Here is a 17,166-nt window from a genome sequence, read left to right on the forward strand (position 1 = left end):
TTTTTGAATGAAACGTGGTGTGGTTTGTCACAAGTTAAGATCGCTGCTGTGGTTGATATGGTGAATAGATGAATATGTTTCTTTAATGCAGATGGTGGATTAAGTCAATTTAGCCTATAGAAATACTTTGCTGCTTCTGCTTCAGGTGTCTAACATGTTCTTGTTTAATGTTGATAATGACTTTTCCAATTTTCTTGGTCATTACATCCACAGCAGCTGTTTCTGACTTAAAGTACACCTTTAGGCACCTTTTCCTCCTGATTTGGAAGTGAAATGAGCTGTCAAATGCAGTTAATTATTCACTATGGCAGTGGCTAAAAGCAGGAGAAAACAAAAATAAACAAACAAAAAAGCATTAAACATCACTGAGGCTTTATACTTTCATAACAATATTCATGTGTAAGGTACGTAAGGGTTGCAGAAGTTGTCAGAAAGAATTGTAAACCAGCTTAAGTTGATGGTGGAATAATATTGTCCTTCTATAAAGCACATTGCAAGATCTTAAAATATCCCAACTTTTTTGATGTGCGTAAAATTAATCTGAATTTAGCAGCATGTTTGTCTCTTAAACACTGAGATTTGAATGAGAGAGTGTGGACAGACCTATAAAAAGCATTTGAATTCTATAATTGTAGAAGAGAAGGCAGCAGTTGCTTACATACTTAGCAAATAAGGAAATTCTAGTAGTGGGAAAATTTCAGCCAAGGTCCTATTGTACTGCTGTTCCATAAACAGTGAGCTTTCTTAATACATGTGTTCTGAGAATTTAGTCTGTCAGAATGCATGTTGCTTCTGATCACACCTGTTTAAAAAAATACAGAAAAAGAAATCCTCATTGAGAAATAGCAAATAAAACAAGAAAACATCACTTGGTGCTAACAAGCTGACAAGTAGATTACCGTAATCTCACATCTCTCTTTCTTGGAAAAGACCTTGAGGGAGGGTAGCAGCAAGTTGACACACAGGCTTCACGCAGATGCGATACAGAAGCAGAACTGGTTGTAATACTCGGAGATCTCCATTTGGCTTTAGGTACGGATCTCGTGGTGTTACCTTGGTGATGTACATTTAGATATATTTTAATAAGGCGAACTGACAGTTAAGAAAAAGGTTATAATTTAAGGATAGTTACTAACTCTTGAAAAAGTGTTTGAATAGCAGCTAGGGTTCCAGATAAGGAACATCTCATGGTTATAGACATGCTCAACCAAGGACATGCGTCTGCTGTGAGACTGTGAAACAAGCAGTTGGCAAGAAGAACAAGAACTCTGCTGTCCTCAGATTACACACGACCATAAAGGGACAAAATGAGTAGGGGTCTTCCTCTGCAAATGAGCACCAGAGACCCTCTGAGGCCGCTGCGCAGGCGTAGATGACTTTGTTGGCTCAGCACAATTGCTGTGCGGGTGCAGACGACCCTACTTGTGTAACATAATGAATATGCATTAGATAGGTGGAATAACTGTATTGGGTAGGTGGAGCTTTTTGTAACTTTTGTGAATAAACATCCAATGATGAATCGCAGTAGGTGTGCTTGATTTGTGGAAATCTTCCACCTTGCACCCTGCGCAGAATAAAACACTGTCTTCTCTCTAAACATACTTTGTGTGTTCTGGGAGTTATTTTCGATTTCAAGCAACTGTAGCAACATCGAAAGTTCATGCTGTTGATTGTTCAGCTGGTCCCAGGTGCTGCCATCCTTTCAGGAACCCTGACTTCTGTTCCTATTTTCTTCTTCCTTGTGAAATACTGAGAAGTACTTACAAAATACCTGTTAGAGATTAGTTCATTTTCTTGCCTTTTGTGTGGTAGTTTCTGTTAATTTTCCCCTGTTGTTTACTGATTGGTTTATAGTAGATAAAAACTTGTGCAACGGAATTTCAAGTCAAAGGTGGGATGGATATTAAAAAACCAAAATCCATTTATTTTCTCTGGCTCTACTAATTAATTTCTTACAGGTTGATGATTTCTTGTCTAAGCTTGTGTTTTTCCACTCATTTGTCATCCATTCCACAATTTGAAGATTAGAACTTGAACACAGGGCACGTGTATTTATTTCCAGGAATGAATGACCTTTATGTCATTGCTTTTGAAGAGGCTTTCCTCCACAGTCTGGTGGGAGGAGGAAAGAAAAAAATGATGTTTGCTTTTGAGAAAGCTATTTGCACATGAATTATATTCTGGTAGAGGAAAGACGACTACATCTTCTGAACTGTGAACATGGTGAAGTGTGTGTGTAGCCGAGATCTCAATGTGAATTTGTGTATCTTCACAAAAAAAAAAAAAATACAGTGCAAGAGCGTTGGTTTACACTGCCTTGTGTTTTTTAAATACTTGAGATAGATACATGTTGGGCTAATCCAAACAGTTTCTGCTGTTGGGATTTTGTTGACTGTTGTTTACTGATGTTTGTCTGAGCGTAACTGCTTCTGATTTGCACTTGTTGAAGGGTGGTAAAAAATAGGTGCAGAATTTGTCTGCTGTCATCCTCCTTTCCTGTCACTGAAGAAGTAAAATGCAGTGTTTTATGTAGTCCTGTGGCACTAAGCAGTGTACATACATAAAAATGTTACTACTGGCTTTTACAGTAAATTTTAACTAGTCACTTCTATGTTATATAAATTAGTCAGGAGACTGACAACAAACTCGGTGCATAAGCGATAAGCTGTTTTTAGTCTTGAAGCAACTCTTGATGATAAAGCTTGTCAGATGAGAAGCTAAGTTGCTTTGCAATTCACTGTGCTGTTCAAATAATACATCAGAGATGTGATTAAGTACAGTATCTGACTGACCTTCCAGAGCTGGACTGTTGCCTTTTTATTAACAAACAAAACATTGTGTAGTAAGTGATTAGCTCCGTGACTATTGGAAATTGTGAAGAATGACTGCAGGAAGCGATGTGCTTCCTGCAACAGAAGCTTGTCTTTCAGTCTTAAGCTTCAGTGATCAACCATGTAACGTATATATTTATAGAAATAGTTTGTGTGTGAGAGATACTAGAATATTATATAGCTCCCCCTCATTTTCTTAAAGTTTTCTGCCTCTGCTGTTTGGCTGAACAAGAGAGAAAGTCTCTTTAATGACTTCCTTTTGTGCTTTGACAGCAGATGGCAATTATGAAACGTTTAACTTTGTAAGTATGACTTCACTAACAGTACTTGTGCTTTCCTGGCTTGAAAACGCCAGCAGCAGTATGTTCTGTATATTGACTGTGCTCTTACTGAGCATCAAAATAAAATAATAAAAAAATCATCTCCAGATTTCTTATGAATGTAATTTGGGTTTTTTAAATGGGTGGTGATGGTGGCAGTCATGAATCAATATTGTGCTCTCCTGTTTAGAAAAACTCCTGTTTCTCTGCCCTCCTTGTGTCTTTATGTGCATGAAGCAGTTCCTTCACAATGCCAGCCTTTCTTATTTTTTCCACTCTGAAATGCGTGTATTTTATTTGTATGTACGCCTGCTGTGTTTTCATTCTGTTTTGGTTTTGCCTTTATGTGCCTCTGTTTTTACTTTCCTGCTTGAGTCTTTGATTCGGGTGACCTGATAATGCTCATATGTTGCATGAAAAACGTAATGGCAAGGCATTGGCAGGATGGAGGACAGTTGGAGTTTCTCTTTTGGTGGAGATTTATTGTCTTGGTGTTCCCCTTCCCCGTCTGTTGCGATCTTTTGCACATATTCCCAGCTAGCATTTTATCTCATAAGTATGTGCCTCCCAGAGAATTCTGTTTTTCAGTTATGTTCTAAAAGCCCCCACTTCACTGGTAAGAGCTATTCTTGATGAAGTGCACACACCTCATGTAACACTTGTGCACACTGCCTATGAAGGTCTGTGTGCAGTTGGGCAGTGTAAAGGGCTTGTGTGAAAATGAAAATTGGCACCTGGATACTTTTATTTTGTGTTGCACAATTTTTGGAAGTAGATTCCATTACTGTATTTTTTTTTTTCCACACCAAACTAGCACCTATATTTCAACTGCCACGTTAAATTGCTGTTGTCCAGCAGGGAAAAACGTCGCACTGTGGAGGCAGACATGGGTAGGGACTAGCTGGATGACCTAACATCTGCATTTAGTTGTAGAGTTATTTCTACTACAAAAGGAGGTCTGCATCTCCTTCTTTCTATACCCAGGGCTTCATTTTAGCAGGAAAAAAGACAGCCTTGATTTGATATGCTGTACGTACTCTGTGTGATCTGAGGTCCAAGAGAAGGCTTGACTATTTACACTTCAGTGCCCTACCACCTGTAAGAACTGAATTTACTCTAGGAAAAGAATTGTCTCCATGCGCTGGCAGGAAGCCAGTTAACAGCTGAACTTGGTTAGCTCTCTTATAGCTGTTCTCTGGTGACAACTCTCTGAGGGGTTTCTGTGCCAGCTGTTGGGACACCTAATCCAGCCAGGAGGTTTTGTTCCCTTGTAAAGCGGAACAATTATAGCTATAACAATGAAAGTCAGCAAAGGAGTTAAGCACAACTGCATATAGGGGAGTCCTGAAAGTAAACAGTTTTTTAAGGAGTGGATTTGCAAATAGTAAATACAAATTTAATGATTACCTAGTGCTTTCTTACCTTAATGGCTTTTTGTTTGTTCATTGGTAATGATACGTACGGTTCTTTACTTTTGCATTTCCTACAAATCCTGCATTCATACAAAACATTTCAGGGAAAAGAATAAGAATAGTTTTCTTGTGGTTGAACCTGTCCTGTGGGTAAAAAGACGACTTCAATTTCCAGGACTATCAGTAGGTGTTTGAAAGTGAGCTGTTTTTGTGTAAATTGTATTGCTATTTTTGTAGTGCACTGAATATACAGTCTTGTCTCTCTACCTCTATTAAAAAATGAACTAGTGGCTAATCCATGCCATGTAACCTCTTTAGACTGTGACCTTCCATGGGGAAATTGCTTAAAGAAATTTGTGAATTAAGAAGAAAGTGACAGAAGCAATGAATAAAAGGAAAAAAATTGAACTGATTCTTGTTCATGTTTTAAATACAGCTATTTCGAACTGGAGAGCAGTGGCCTACGGGATGAGATTAGATATCACTACAGGTTTAATGGGAAGTCAAGAACGGAGGTGTTCCCGTACCGTCTGGCAGATGGGCAGTGGCATAAGATTGCCGTGTCAGTTAGTGCATCCCACCTTCTGCTCCACGTGGACTGCAACAGGTAAGAAAATATGTCCAGTAATTTAGATTTCTTTAAAAAATGCTCTCTGCTTACACACAGGGATAAAATTGGAAAGGGAGAATTTTTTTAAAATATCTAATTTAAAAAGCATGGCAAACTGCCATGGGGTAAGAAAGTAAAAACAAAGCATTAAAATGAAACACTTCATTGTGATTATGAACAAATGTGGAAAAGGTTGATTGCTGACTGGGGAGTATTAAATGCATCTCTCTAGTTTAGGCACTAGCTGATGTTATGTTTATGATTGCATTTAAGTGTGATAGATTGGCGTGCGGTCTGTTATGTTGTGAACTGCTTCACTCAGTATACCCGAAAACCTGAATAGATAGATGTGTCAGAGGCATTTTAATTTTATTTTATGTAATCAAGCAATGCACTTTTCACTGATTTTTTCCACCTGCTGCCCCAACTGGAAACTTCAGAGAAACCTGGAAGCTTTTTTTTTTTGGCATGTCTAGACCCTGATGCTTTTTATTTTCTGAAAGGTGTTCTGTCTGTCATTGCACTTTCTTTCCTTTATAAGTTGTGAAGACTGCAAGATGGCAGATTGTCAGGATTTCAAGCAATAAAAAGCAGCAAACCTGGAATATCTCTTCCCTAATACCTCTCTTCCCTTGGGACTTGATCTCACCATGTATTGAAGACCTTGGCTTTTGCTAACTTAGTGGTTGATGGGGAAGCTTGGTGTTAGGAAAGCTGCAGCTGAAAGTATGCACAGAAGCCATTGTTAAGAGCTGTAGTCTGCAGGTAAATGCCACCATTGTAGGCTAGTGTGGTGTCACTGGCTCTCAGCAGAGTTCAGGATGCCTAATGAGAAGCAATGCTTTGCAAGCTTAATTGAACAAGTAAGTCTCAGGGAAAGACGATATGACTGCAGTTAATAGACTCACCTGTCCCACCTCCTGCAGAGATTTGGTGCCATCAGAAGGAGAATTTTGCTTGAATTGGACCTATCTAGTTAAAGAAGTTCTATGTTTTTTACTTAATGTTCTCTCCCCTGTAAAAAAATAAAAACAAAGCAAAAAGGAAAAAAAAATTGACCAGCAATATGAATCTCTTCTATTCCTACTGGATTTATTTAAGGGGTTTGCAGCATTGCTTCCTTAGAGATATGCATGAATTTGTGTAGCTGCATTACTCTTTGTTTAGGGCTATGGTAATACGTTGTATGTTTGGAAGGCTGTTCCAAGTGGGTGATTTGTGAGCGCAGTGTTACTAAAGTTAATCTTTGTCTGAGAGTGCACTGAAAATGTTTGCATTGGGAAAAATATCCATCCACAACCTGATGATGCTCCAGGGTTTGTACTGATGCCCAAAGCTGGCCTCCAAAAACTGCAGTGGATCAGAAAACATTGGAGATGAAACTTTTAATTTGTAAACAGATAGTGGAATCTACATTTATTCTTCCTTGCCTTATCACCCACATTGCTCTGATTTGTAAAATTGCTTTGACATTTGGTGCTTGATTGTCTTTTGGATTCAATTCAAAGTTGACTTTGTTTTTCAGACCTGGATAGGTTAAGGAAAGTACTTGAGAACTGGTAAAAGCCTTTAGTAATTTTAAGAGTCATCTTTAAAACAGTATAATTGCCTCTGTTCTAATGAGACGTAACATGATGGGGGAGGCATACGTATCAAAGGAGCTATGTTTGCCCAAGTACATGTCCTTTTGAAATCAGCCCCTGCTGCTTCTTACTTGCTTCTTGTGGTGGGTTGACTCTGGCTGGACACCAGGTGCCCACCAAAGCCGCTTTCTCACTTCCCCTCCTCAACTGGGCAGGGGAGAGAAAATATAATGAAAGGCTCATGGGTCAAAATAAGGACAGGGAGTGATCACTCACCAATTACCATCATGGCCAAAAAAGACTCAGCTCGGGGAGGGGGGAAATGAATTTCATTTATTACCAATCAGATTAGAGTAGGGCAATGAGAAATAAAATCAAATCTTAAAAACACCTTCCGCCCACCTCTCACTTCTTCCCGGGCTCAACTTCACTCTCAATTTTCTCCTCCTCCTGAGCAGTGCAGGGGGACAAGGAATGGGAGTTGTGGTCAGTTCATCACACGTTGTCTCCACTGCACCTTCCTCCTCATGGGGAGGACTCCTCAGCCTCTGCCCCTGCTCCAGCGTGGGATACCTCCCATGGGAGACAGTTCTTCATGAACTTCTCCAGCGTGGGTCCTTCCCACGGGATGCAGTCCTTCAGGAACTGCTCCAGCATGGGTCTCCCACGGGGTCACAAGTCCTGCCAGCAAACCTGCTCCAGCACGGGCTCCTCTCTCCACAGGTGCACAGGTCCTGCCAGGAGCCTGCTCCAGTGTGGGCTCTCCATGGGGTCACAGCCTCCTCCGGGCATCCCCTGCTCCGACGTGCGGTCCTCCCTGGGCTGCAGGTGGGTCTCTGCTCCCCTGTGGGCCTCCATGGGCTGCAGGGCCACAGCCTGCCTCACCATGGTCTGCTGCAAGGGAACCTCTGCTCCAGCGCCTGGAGCACCTCCTGCCCCTCCTTCTGCACTGACCTTGTGGTCTGCAGGGTTGGTGCTCTCACACAGTCTGACTCCTCTCTTCTGGCTGCTTGTTGTCAGCAGTTTTCTTCCCCCATCTTAACTATGTTATTGCCATCGCTGATGGGTTGGCCTTGGCCAGCGGCGGGTCCGTCTTGGAGCTGGCTGGCACTGGCTCCATTGGACATATGGGAAGTTTCTGGCAGCTTCTCACAGAAGCCACCCCTGTAGCCCCTCCTGCTACCAAAACGTTGCCACACAAACCCAATACACTCCTTTTTGTGCTCCTTCAAGAACAAGGAGTGAGAATTGTAGCTGAGTTAGATGATCAAGCTTGGAGCTGCTGACACAGGAAGAGACATTAGAGTCCAGACTAAAAACCTGTGGAATGTCGCTGGAGTCTTCCCCCTGGCTTGGAGAGCCTTTGTGCTGGGCCTAGGCAGTAACCTCTAGCCAGGGATACGTCTCGGACCGCTGGCATAATAAGCAGCGGGTGTACTTGCCAATGTGCTTTTAACATTCTAGTAAGGTTCTGAAAGCTTAGAAAAATGAAAAGACTTTATTAATTATGAATGTACAACTCATGCACAAGTAAAACCTGTGCTGAAAGTCACATGGAAGCTAAGTATGCTGCTGTTAATTTCTTTGCATGTCCAAGTCTGAGCCTGGTAGCGGCGAACAAACCTTGTTTCAAAATACTTGTTATCTGTAGGATCTGTGCTCCCCTGCTCCAGGGAAACGGGGGTTTCAGGGGCTTTCCTGGTGAGTGTTTAGGTTAGGGTAGGGCAACTGTGTCATTGTCAGAGGATCCTTAAATAAGCTGCGGCACTAAAGGGTTAATATATAATGAAATAAACTCTGCCATGCACCTTCCCAGATTTGGCTTCTTCAGGGAGCAGAGATAAAGGATCCCTCTGTTCATATCTGCGTTGTCAGGAGATTTGCAACCCCAGGAGACTGTTGTAGTCCTACAAGACCTGGCATTTGTCTTCCCTTTACTGCCAGTTAGTTTAAACCGTGGAGTCTGTAACACTGCCCGTGGTACCCGGGTTGTCCGCTGCAGTGCTTGCCGCCTGCAACAGTGACAACATGGAAGGAAGTTACATTTAATAGTGTTAAAGAACAGCGAGGAAATAGCACACCCCCTACAATTTAAGAGGTGGTAGGTGCTCTATCAAATTGTGTTTATTGACATTTTATTTAAGAAATATAAATTCCAAATTGTTTTGAGTATCTAATTAATCTGGAGAGGTAAGCTTGAAGGCTGCTTGCTTTATATTTTTATTGTTTTATTTCTTGTTAACCATATTGCTACAAAGGTACTCAGCTGTTCAGACAGTATCAGTATTCCTTTACTTGAACTTGTCTGTAAGTGTAAAAGGGAGAAAGGCACTTTGCTGCAAAAATTAATGCTTTCCAGTGAAAATACGTGCTGGAGTGCTTTTTACTATGAATACAGCCTGTGGTTTTGATGGATACTCTTAGCTGTTTGATGGAGGGGGTTGGTAAGAGCATGAGAGAATAGATTATAAAACTGGAGCAGGCTAGGAAGGAGTCTCCAACTGAAAAGACGTGTTGTCTGCTTCTTTTATGTTTCTCCTGATAGAACAGAGCATTAGGGAATAAAAAATGCATGAGCAGTGAGAACTTTTTAATTGGAAAAATAAATAAATTAAAGCAACATAATCCAAATATGGGAATCCAAGACCTCTGAGTTCTTATAAATAAGATATTCTGGCTGACAACCTGAGGTTTTCAACTAATCTAAACAAAGTACTATGACTTTAATTAAAATGTAATAAATTTAAAGAAGGTTAAGGGATGTATTTAAAAGAGGAATTCACTGCTTTACTTACTGTAAAACACTTTCTCTTGAGAGAGAAGATGGCATGGTTGTAGAGTTATGCAGCTAGGTAATTTACTCTCAACATCTGAATATGATTTTGTGACCCAGATTGCTTCTCTGCTCTTGAAGCTGTAGCAGAAGCTGTCAGAGAAATGGTTAGTTGGGTAGAGTGCTGTAATAGTGCATTACAGGTGCACCCAAATTTGGATCTATGGTATTGTGGACTGGAACTTAATTTTCACGTACCAGTTGTTCCTTTTGTTTGTCAGAAAGGCTGTAAACTTTTTAGCATAAGAGAGATTTCCAGCTGGCATATCACATCAGCTGCTGTCAGGCCTGTATCATTGTAGTTACTGTAGTTAAGCTGCAAGGAAATGTTCAGGATGTATTCAGCCTTACTTGAGAAAGGGTAGGTTTCTTTCTTTTTTAAAAAGAAGTTTTTTAATAAGCAGGGTTTTTCATTGAATAGTGAATGAACGCATCAGCAGAATGGTAGTATGGGTATGGCCAAAGACTGAAACATGAAATGTCTTAACCTAGTCCCTAATTATGAGGAGAATTTATTTTTTTTTCATCCTAGATGAATCAGTTGAACTTTTTTTGTATGCTGCACTGACAGAATTGGAAGAAGGCCATGAGTGTTTCTGAAAGTGCTGAAAAAGTAAAGCAGAAAACAAATGGTCACAATCCATACCTGTGCCTGGCTGTGTTAGATGGTTTGACCACCCCCTAGAAGGCAGCAACCACTTAGAGTCAGTACAAGTGCTTGGGGCACGGTGCTGCAGCAGAGAGGCCTCGCATAGCTCCTGCTCGGAGTGGAGCAGGCGTCCGCTTTGGTTTCTTTCAGGAGTTGATCCTGGTTCTGCTGATGTCAATCACTGAAAAGTAGAAGTCAGCCTCTGGGAAAGGGTTCGGTTAAAGATCTTGAATGGGAGCTTGTGGCAGTTCCCTGAGTTTTAGGGGTCTGTGGAGCCAAAGTTTGGTAGCTGCAAAGCCCAACTACTGCTGAGTATAGACTTAACAGTGTTTTTTATTTTTTTCTAATTTACAGCTGGGGACTTGTGGTGCTTTGTGGTGAATTGAAAATGTTGATAGACAGGTTGATGATTTCAGCAGGGCAGGAATAATGTATTATGCTTTACCATTGGCACCTTGCATTCATTGTATTTGTATGCTATGGGTGTGTCAGAGAGAAAGGCTGAGTAATGGTAGAGAAAATAATCTTAAATCAAGACTGGCAAGCCTCAAATGATTTAGCCATTTCCTAAGTGCATGAATAGGTGTATTATCCCATTCTCAAATATTTTTTGCATTGGTCTAATATACCTTTAGTTCTTTTCTTTTTTTTTTTAAATGTCAAAGCAATAAACCCTTAAATTCAGGTGATTTACTTACAAGAGTAGTCTCTGAAAATTTAGCCTGTGTAGTTTGAAATGTATCTGGATATTTGTTTCTATGGATTTCTTTCAGGGGAAATCTCCTGTTACTTGGTTCTATTTTCATTTGTTGGAGTGCTGATGGGGGTCATATGGACAGAGAGGCAATCATGGTAATTTGAGAATCAACTACATAGAGCAAATGTTTTGAGTTTTTTCCTTGCAGATTATAAAAAGAATTATCTTGCTCCAGCCAGGCAGATTAACTGAGATCCAAAACATAAATGAACTCTTCGATTTGAAGTGGTTAGCTAAACTCTGGAGTTTAGAACTGGATGTCACATGGAGCTGGATTGACAAATGGTAGTATAATTGTAGTTAAATTTGTTCATCAAAGCATTGGACCTTTGCCAAAGAGCAGATGAGAACCCCTCTAAACTATTCAGAAGCTGACTTGAGATATGAGTCTCCATATAGCAAATAGTACAGAATCTTTCCAAATGATCTGAAACCTCTTGAGTGCTGTGGGGTGTGGAAGGGCAACTGAGCAGACAGGACTGAGACTGCTGAAGTCTGTGAAACCGCCCAGAGTTTTATGAAGTGGTTTAGTACTTGGGGAGTCTTTCTTTGACAATTAAGAACAGCAATAATTCCCAAAAGGTGATTCTTTTTAGAAATCCAGTCTTGTCAAAATCCTTAATTTGACTGCAGGAAGGTGGAGCCTGCTGTTGCATTTATTACTACCCAAAACCTGGCAGTCCCCATCATTCCGCTGCTCAGTGACAGTGTGACTGACACTGCTTTTAATGGCAGACAGTGGTGCAGGAGCAGTCACGTTTGTTCCTTGGGTGTGGGGAGCTGAGGGTACTCATCTGGAGTACTCTGTCCAGTTCCGGGCTCCCCAGTTCAAGAAAGATGAAGAGCTACTGGAGAGAATCCAGCGGAGGGCTACAAGGATGGTGAGGGGACTGGAACATCTCCCCTATGACAAGAGGCTGAGGGAGCTGGGCTTGTTCAGCCTGAAGAAGAGAAGGCTGCAAGGGGACCTAATATATACTTACAAATATCTGAAGGGTGGGTGTCAGGAGGATGGGGCCAAGCTCTTGTCAGTGGTGCCCAGTGACAGGACAAGGGGCAATGGGCACAAACTGAGGCACAGGAAGTTCTGTCTGAACATGAGGAAGAACTTCTTCCCTCTGAGGGTGACGGAGCCCTGGAACAGGCTGCCGAGGGAGGTTGTGGAGTCTCCTTCTCTGGAGATATTCAAGACCCTCCTGGACAAGGTCCTGTGCAGCCTGCTGTAGGTGACCCTGCTTCGGCAGGAGGGTTGGACTAGATGACCCACAGAGGTCCCTTCCAACCCCAAACATTCTGTGATTCTGTGATGTGGGGTGCTCGGAGGTGGAAGGTGTCAAGGCTTGGAAACGTTGTGGCTGTGGCTGTCGTGGCTCTGGGCCGTTAGACGGTGGCACGGATCTTGCTGCAGCAGTGGTATAGCGTCCTCTCTTATTTCACATGCTGTGCAGAGCCACTTGGCGTATTTGCACTTGCCGGTGTGCGGGAGAGCTCTCTCCAGGCCTCCATTATGTTTGCGTGATCTTGCAGCATGTAGGGAGGTCAAGCGGGCCGAGTACTGAGTGTGGGGACAACTGAGTTTCTGGTTCTCTGCTGTGGGGCGAGAGCTGCCTTGCAAATGTGCTGATTGAGAGAATGGCAAAGGCAGTCCAGTCCCACGCTTCAGAAGGTGAGGTATTTCTGTGAGTTGAGGAACTACTCCATTTCTTCACAGAGAAGTGTTCAGTGAGCTGGTTTGTGTGCTTTTTGGTTTTGGTGTGTGGTAAGTGGGTGTGTTGTGTGTTGTTTTTTCTTTTAATCAGATATTGGCTACCGCTTCTAGTTTAAATATTTCAATGATGTGAAGAGCCGTTGTTGTGATCTGTATTACCAATGTAATGATACTTCGAAGGAGCAGTGAGGTGAAAGATGAGTTTGCTCCTCAGTGTTAAGAGGAAGGTAACATGCAATTTCCAGTCCTGTAAGTTGTTTTCATATCTGAGACCAGTCAATAATGAAATAATCAGCTGAAGCTGCATTACTTAATGGAGCTGCAATTTTAGTGGCATTCCCTTCAGCATGTCAAAAGTGAAAGCAAGTGACTAGCACTGTGTCAACTAGTGTAACTAGAAGGACTTCCTCAGCCCTAGCTGAATCTTGGTGTCACACCAGCTACTTGCCTTAAACTCAGCTGCAAGATGTGCTGTGCCATATCCCTGGGGTGAAATCCTGGTGCCAGTGAAGTCTGCAGTGAAAACTCTCATTGACTTCAGCTGAGCCATGCTTTCACCTCCGGAGCGTGTCAGATGTTGTGAGAAATGAGCTCCAAACCTGAGTGTTGTCCCTGGAGAGTGCTTCTCTGTCTGTCTGCCTGGCAGTTTCCATCAAAACTTAATTTTAGAACCAATATAATGGCTTGTTCTATGTTTACTGTATGTTTCATACACCTTCTCAGTCATGGCCAATTAGTTATTATGGAGAGAGTGCAATGTTATCTTTTAAACAACCGAGGCTAAAATGGGCAGCTGAAAAATGCCATGGGAAAATGGAGATGTGGGTTATCCGATGAACCTGCAGTAAGGGCTGAGGGACGCCGAAGGAGTCAGCTCTCGGTGGGGCTACAGAGCCAGTGGCTAATGGGGAGGGGCGGCAGCTTGGGGAGAGCTGAGTGCTGCTGCATAGTGCTGAGACAACACTAATGGGAGGGCTCTGGTGGGAGTCTGGCCGCAAAGGCAGGGTGATAACAAGCAAAGCCTGTGGTCCTCAGCTGGCAGTTACCTTCAGTCACGAAAGGAAAGTGGCTTTGGAATATGGAAGAGATTATTTTATGATTATACACAAATAATTTAGTGATGACATGAACCCCTTGATGAGATGGTCCTGTGACAAGATACACTGTAAGGCAATTAACTTCTCAGCAGATGATTTTTTGGAGGGCTGGAAAGAAGCTGTTTGGTAGAAAGGTTGCTTGTGGCTGGCTTCTTTTTAAATATATTTTTTGTAGCAGTGCAGAAAGGAGTTGGCTTCTTGCAGTTGCACCTGTCTTATTGTACTAGGTAAAGCATGAGACAGAAAAGAGCAAGGCTGCATATTTTTTGTGAAAAAGGGCTGTTTCTAAGCTATAAGCTTAGTGTGCTTCAGGTTCTGCTGTAACTGGCAGTTGTAAAAACCCATGTGCTACAGATCTTGGGCCAGGGACTGGCATGTCCTGTGTAGTGCAGGTAGATGTAATAGTGTAATAGAAGCAAAGTTTCTGCACTGCCAACAGTAATCTTAATTTTTTTTTTAATTATTTTTTTTTTCCATGACAAAATGGAGTGACATAAGCCATGCAACCATGGTTTTACCTCTTCGTTCTGGTAGAATTTTATTTTGGGGTTAATTTTACTGCAATACCTGAAGCACCAGTACTACTTTGTGCCATTATTATGATGCACATTTTTAGCCTCTTGCTTTCTGATGTAAGGTAGGCTTAATTGTTTACTACTTGTTTCATAGAACTTTAATATAATTTTTTTTAAACTCATATCCATTTCGCTCTAAGGGTTTCTTCAATTTGTGGAAGAAGAGCTTTTCTTCTTTTTATATCTTGCAAGAACCCTTTGAATTAATTCCTCCCTCTTATTTCTAGAATCTATTTTTATTTGCATAGTGTTGGTTTACTGATATTTGGCATCTGGGTGCTCTGAACATTTGGTTCATCTGAGATGGGCTTCTGGTATGATCAAAGAATCATAGAACCCACCTGAAGGACTGTGTCCAGGACCTTTTGAAGTCGGGCCAGAGAACGCCACAAAAATAACCCAAGGGCTGGAACACCTCTGCTGTGAGGAAAGGCTGAGAGAGTTGGGGCTGTTCAGCCTGGAGAAGGCTCTAGGGAGACATTATTGTGGCCTGTCAGTACTTGCAGGGGGCCTTATAGGAAAGATGGGCACAGACTTTTTAGTAGGGCCTGTTGTGATAGGACAAGGGGTAATGGTTTTAAACTAAAGGTGGGTAGACACAGACCTGGATATAAGGGAGAAACTCTTTACAATGAGGGTGGTGAAACCCTGGCACAGGCTGCCCAGAGAGGTGGTCGATGCTCTGTCCCTGGAAACCTTCAAGATCAGGTTGGACAGGGCTCTGAGCAACCTGATTGAGTTGATGTCCCTGCTCAATGCAGGGGGGTTGGGCTAGATGACCTCTAAAGGTCCCTTCCAACCCAAACTGTTCTATGATTCTATGATTTGAGCTATGTGTGTCTCAGCTCTATTCTGAGATGTTTAAAGATAAATACCTAAATTCACATTAATTTTTAAGAGTTGTGGATGTTGATTTTTATAAGAAAAGTCTGTATATGTAGACGACATCTCCCTCAGCACTTGAGGAGGCATTCTTTTGACCCAGACACTGCCTTACGCACTGCTGTAGCCGAGCAGGCTGAGTATGGTAAAAGTTGGCATCTGCTCCAGGAACAGTGACAAGCACATTCCTCTTGTGCTTCTGCTACCTCTAGAGTTTATGCACAGGTTTTATGGGCAATGCCAGGACCATGAACCTTATACTGTTTACCTCAGATTTACCAGGTCAAAATAGACTTTCAGGAACACTATTGAAAGAAAAAGGTTGCTGTTTTGGTTTAATGCTGGTAGGCAGCTAAGCATCACACAGCCGCTGCCCTCACAGTGGGATGGGGAAGATAATCAGAAGGAAGAAAGTTGGGGGGGAAAAGGTGACCTGGGGTAAGGACAGTTCAATAGGTAAGGCAAAAGCTGTGTGCACAAGCAAAACAAAATAAGGAAGTTGTTTGCTACCTCCCATCGGCTGGCAGGGGTTTAGCTGTTTCCAGTAAAAAACAGGACTTTATTTCACATAGTGGTTACTTGGGAAGACAAATGCCCTAACTCCAAACGTCTCCCCCTTTTTCCTTTCCCCCAGCTTGTATGGCTGAGCATGGCGTCATAAGGCCTGGGATGTCCTGTAGGTCACCTGGGGTCAGCTGTCCTGGTGGTGTCCCCTCCCAATCTCTTGTGCATCCCCACCCTACTTGCTGGTGGGGTGGCGTGAAAAGCAGAAAAGGCCTTGACACTGTGCAAGTGCTGCTCAGCATTAGCTAAAACACAGGTGTGTTAGCAGCACTGTTTTGGTCACTAATCCAAAACGTAGCACTGTACAAGCTGCTTTGAAGAAAATGAACTCTATGCTAGACAAAAGCAGTACGGTTGCCAAAGCTGAAATGTGCAGTCGCCATTTGGATGTCAAACTAGCTGGCTTGATACTGAAAATCCTGTACTTCTGTCCAAAAAGTAACGGATAGTACATGTGCAGTGAAGTGCAAAGTGCTCTGGATACATCACATAGAGAATACTGTTGACCTTATAGTTTGTCATAATTTTTTTCCTCACAGCTCTTGAAAATCCGAAGCAAATGGTCAAATTTCTATTTATGCCTAGAGTCTGACTCAAACTTTTTTCTGGGTTTCTTGCACTTTCAGGAGTGCTGTGTTTGTTATATGAAGGTGGGTAAACACTGCAGCCTTGTAGACAGGCTGTTAGCCTAGGGCTTAGACACTTAAGACTGTTATCGTCAGGAACCAGTTGTATCTCTCTTGTCATTTGCAAAGTAAAGTTAATAATATTGACATTGTTTGCAAAGGTGTTTGAATTCACCTCAGAATCTCCAGGTGAAAGATACCATACTGGTGTAGTACACTGAGAAAGAGGGATTTCTGCCCTTCATGTGTCATATCATTTAGTGGGTTCAGTCCTCTACTGTGAATCGTTCACAGTGATTTTTTTTTAGTTTAATGCCGAAGAAATACTGCTAAAATGCGTTGATAAATTTGTAGGAAACTGAAAAGCCTAATGTGTTTTGTAAAGAAAGCCCCACACAGGCAGATAGTATCTCTGTGAATTTACCCTTATTTATGTGTGGAGAATAAACCCCTAAACCTGACAGGTAAACGTGCTCTTCTAACCATCTTCACTTGCATTTGTTTAATTTCCTCCTGTTTGTTAGAGGGTCTTGGAAGTTAATTTGCATTTCTCTTGAATGAAAAAAAGAGGCTGCTTATAGAGTTTTGTTTAGATAAATTTTTATTTTTAAACTTAGATTTGTAGTTGAAATAATTAAACTGAAAAGTAGAGTACGTTAACGTTACCTCTGTGATTATACAGGAAAATCAATGAAATCATTTGGGTGGCAGAGTTTGAA

At 41.9% G+C, this 17,166-nt stretch overlaps 1 protein-coding gene across 3 annotated transcripts in view; it reads left to right on the top strand.

Annotated features, from left to right (window-relative positions):
- NELL1 (neural EGFL like 1) overlaps window positions 1–17,166 on the top strand; it is a 302,534-nt gene that overhangs the window by 38,253 nt on the left and 247,115 nt on the right. For all 3 annotated transcript variants that reach the window (XM_075426698.1, XM_075426696.1, XM_075426697.1), the window contains exon 4: window positions 5,000–5,170. In XM_075426698.1, coding sequence (XP_075282813.1) covers window positions 5,000–5,170 — 171 coding nt within the window. The remainder of the gene's footprint in view (window positions 1–4,999; window positions 5,171–17,166) is intronic.

This window comes from Opisthocomus hoazin, chromosome 7, assembly GCF_030867145.1.
Source record: "Opisthocomus hoazin isolate bOpiHoa1 chromosome 7, bOpiHoa1.hap1, whole genome shotgun sequence".
Classification (NCBI taxonomy): Eukaryota; Metazoa; Chordata; class Aves; order Opisthocomiformes; family Opisthocomidae; genus Opisthocomus; species Opisthocomus hoazin.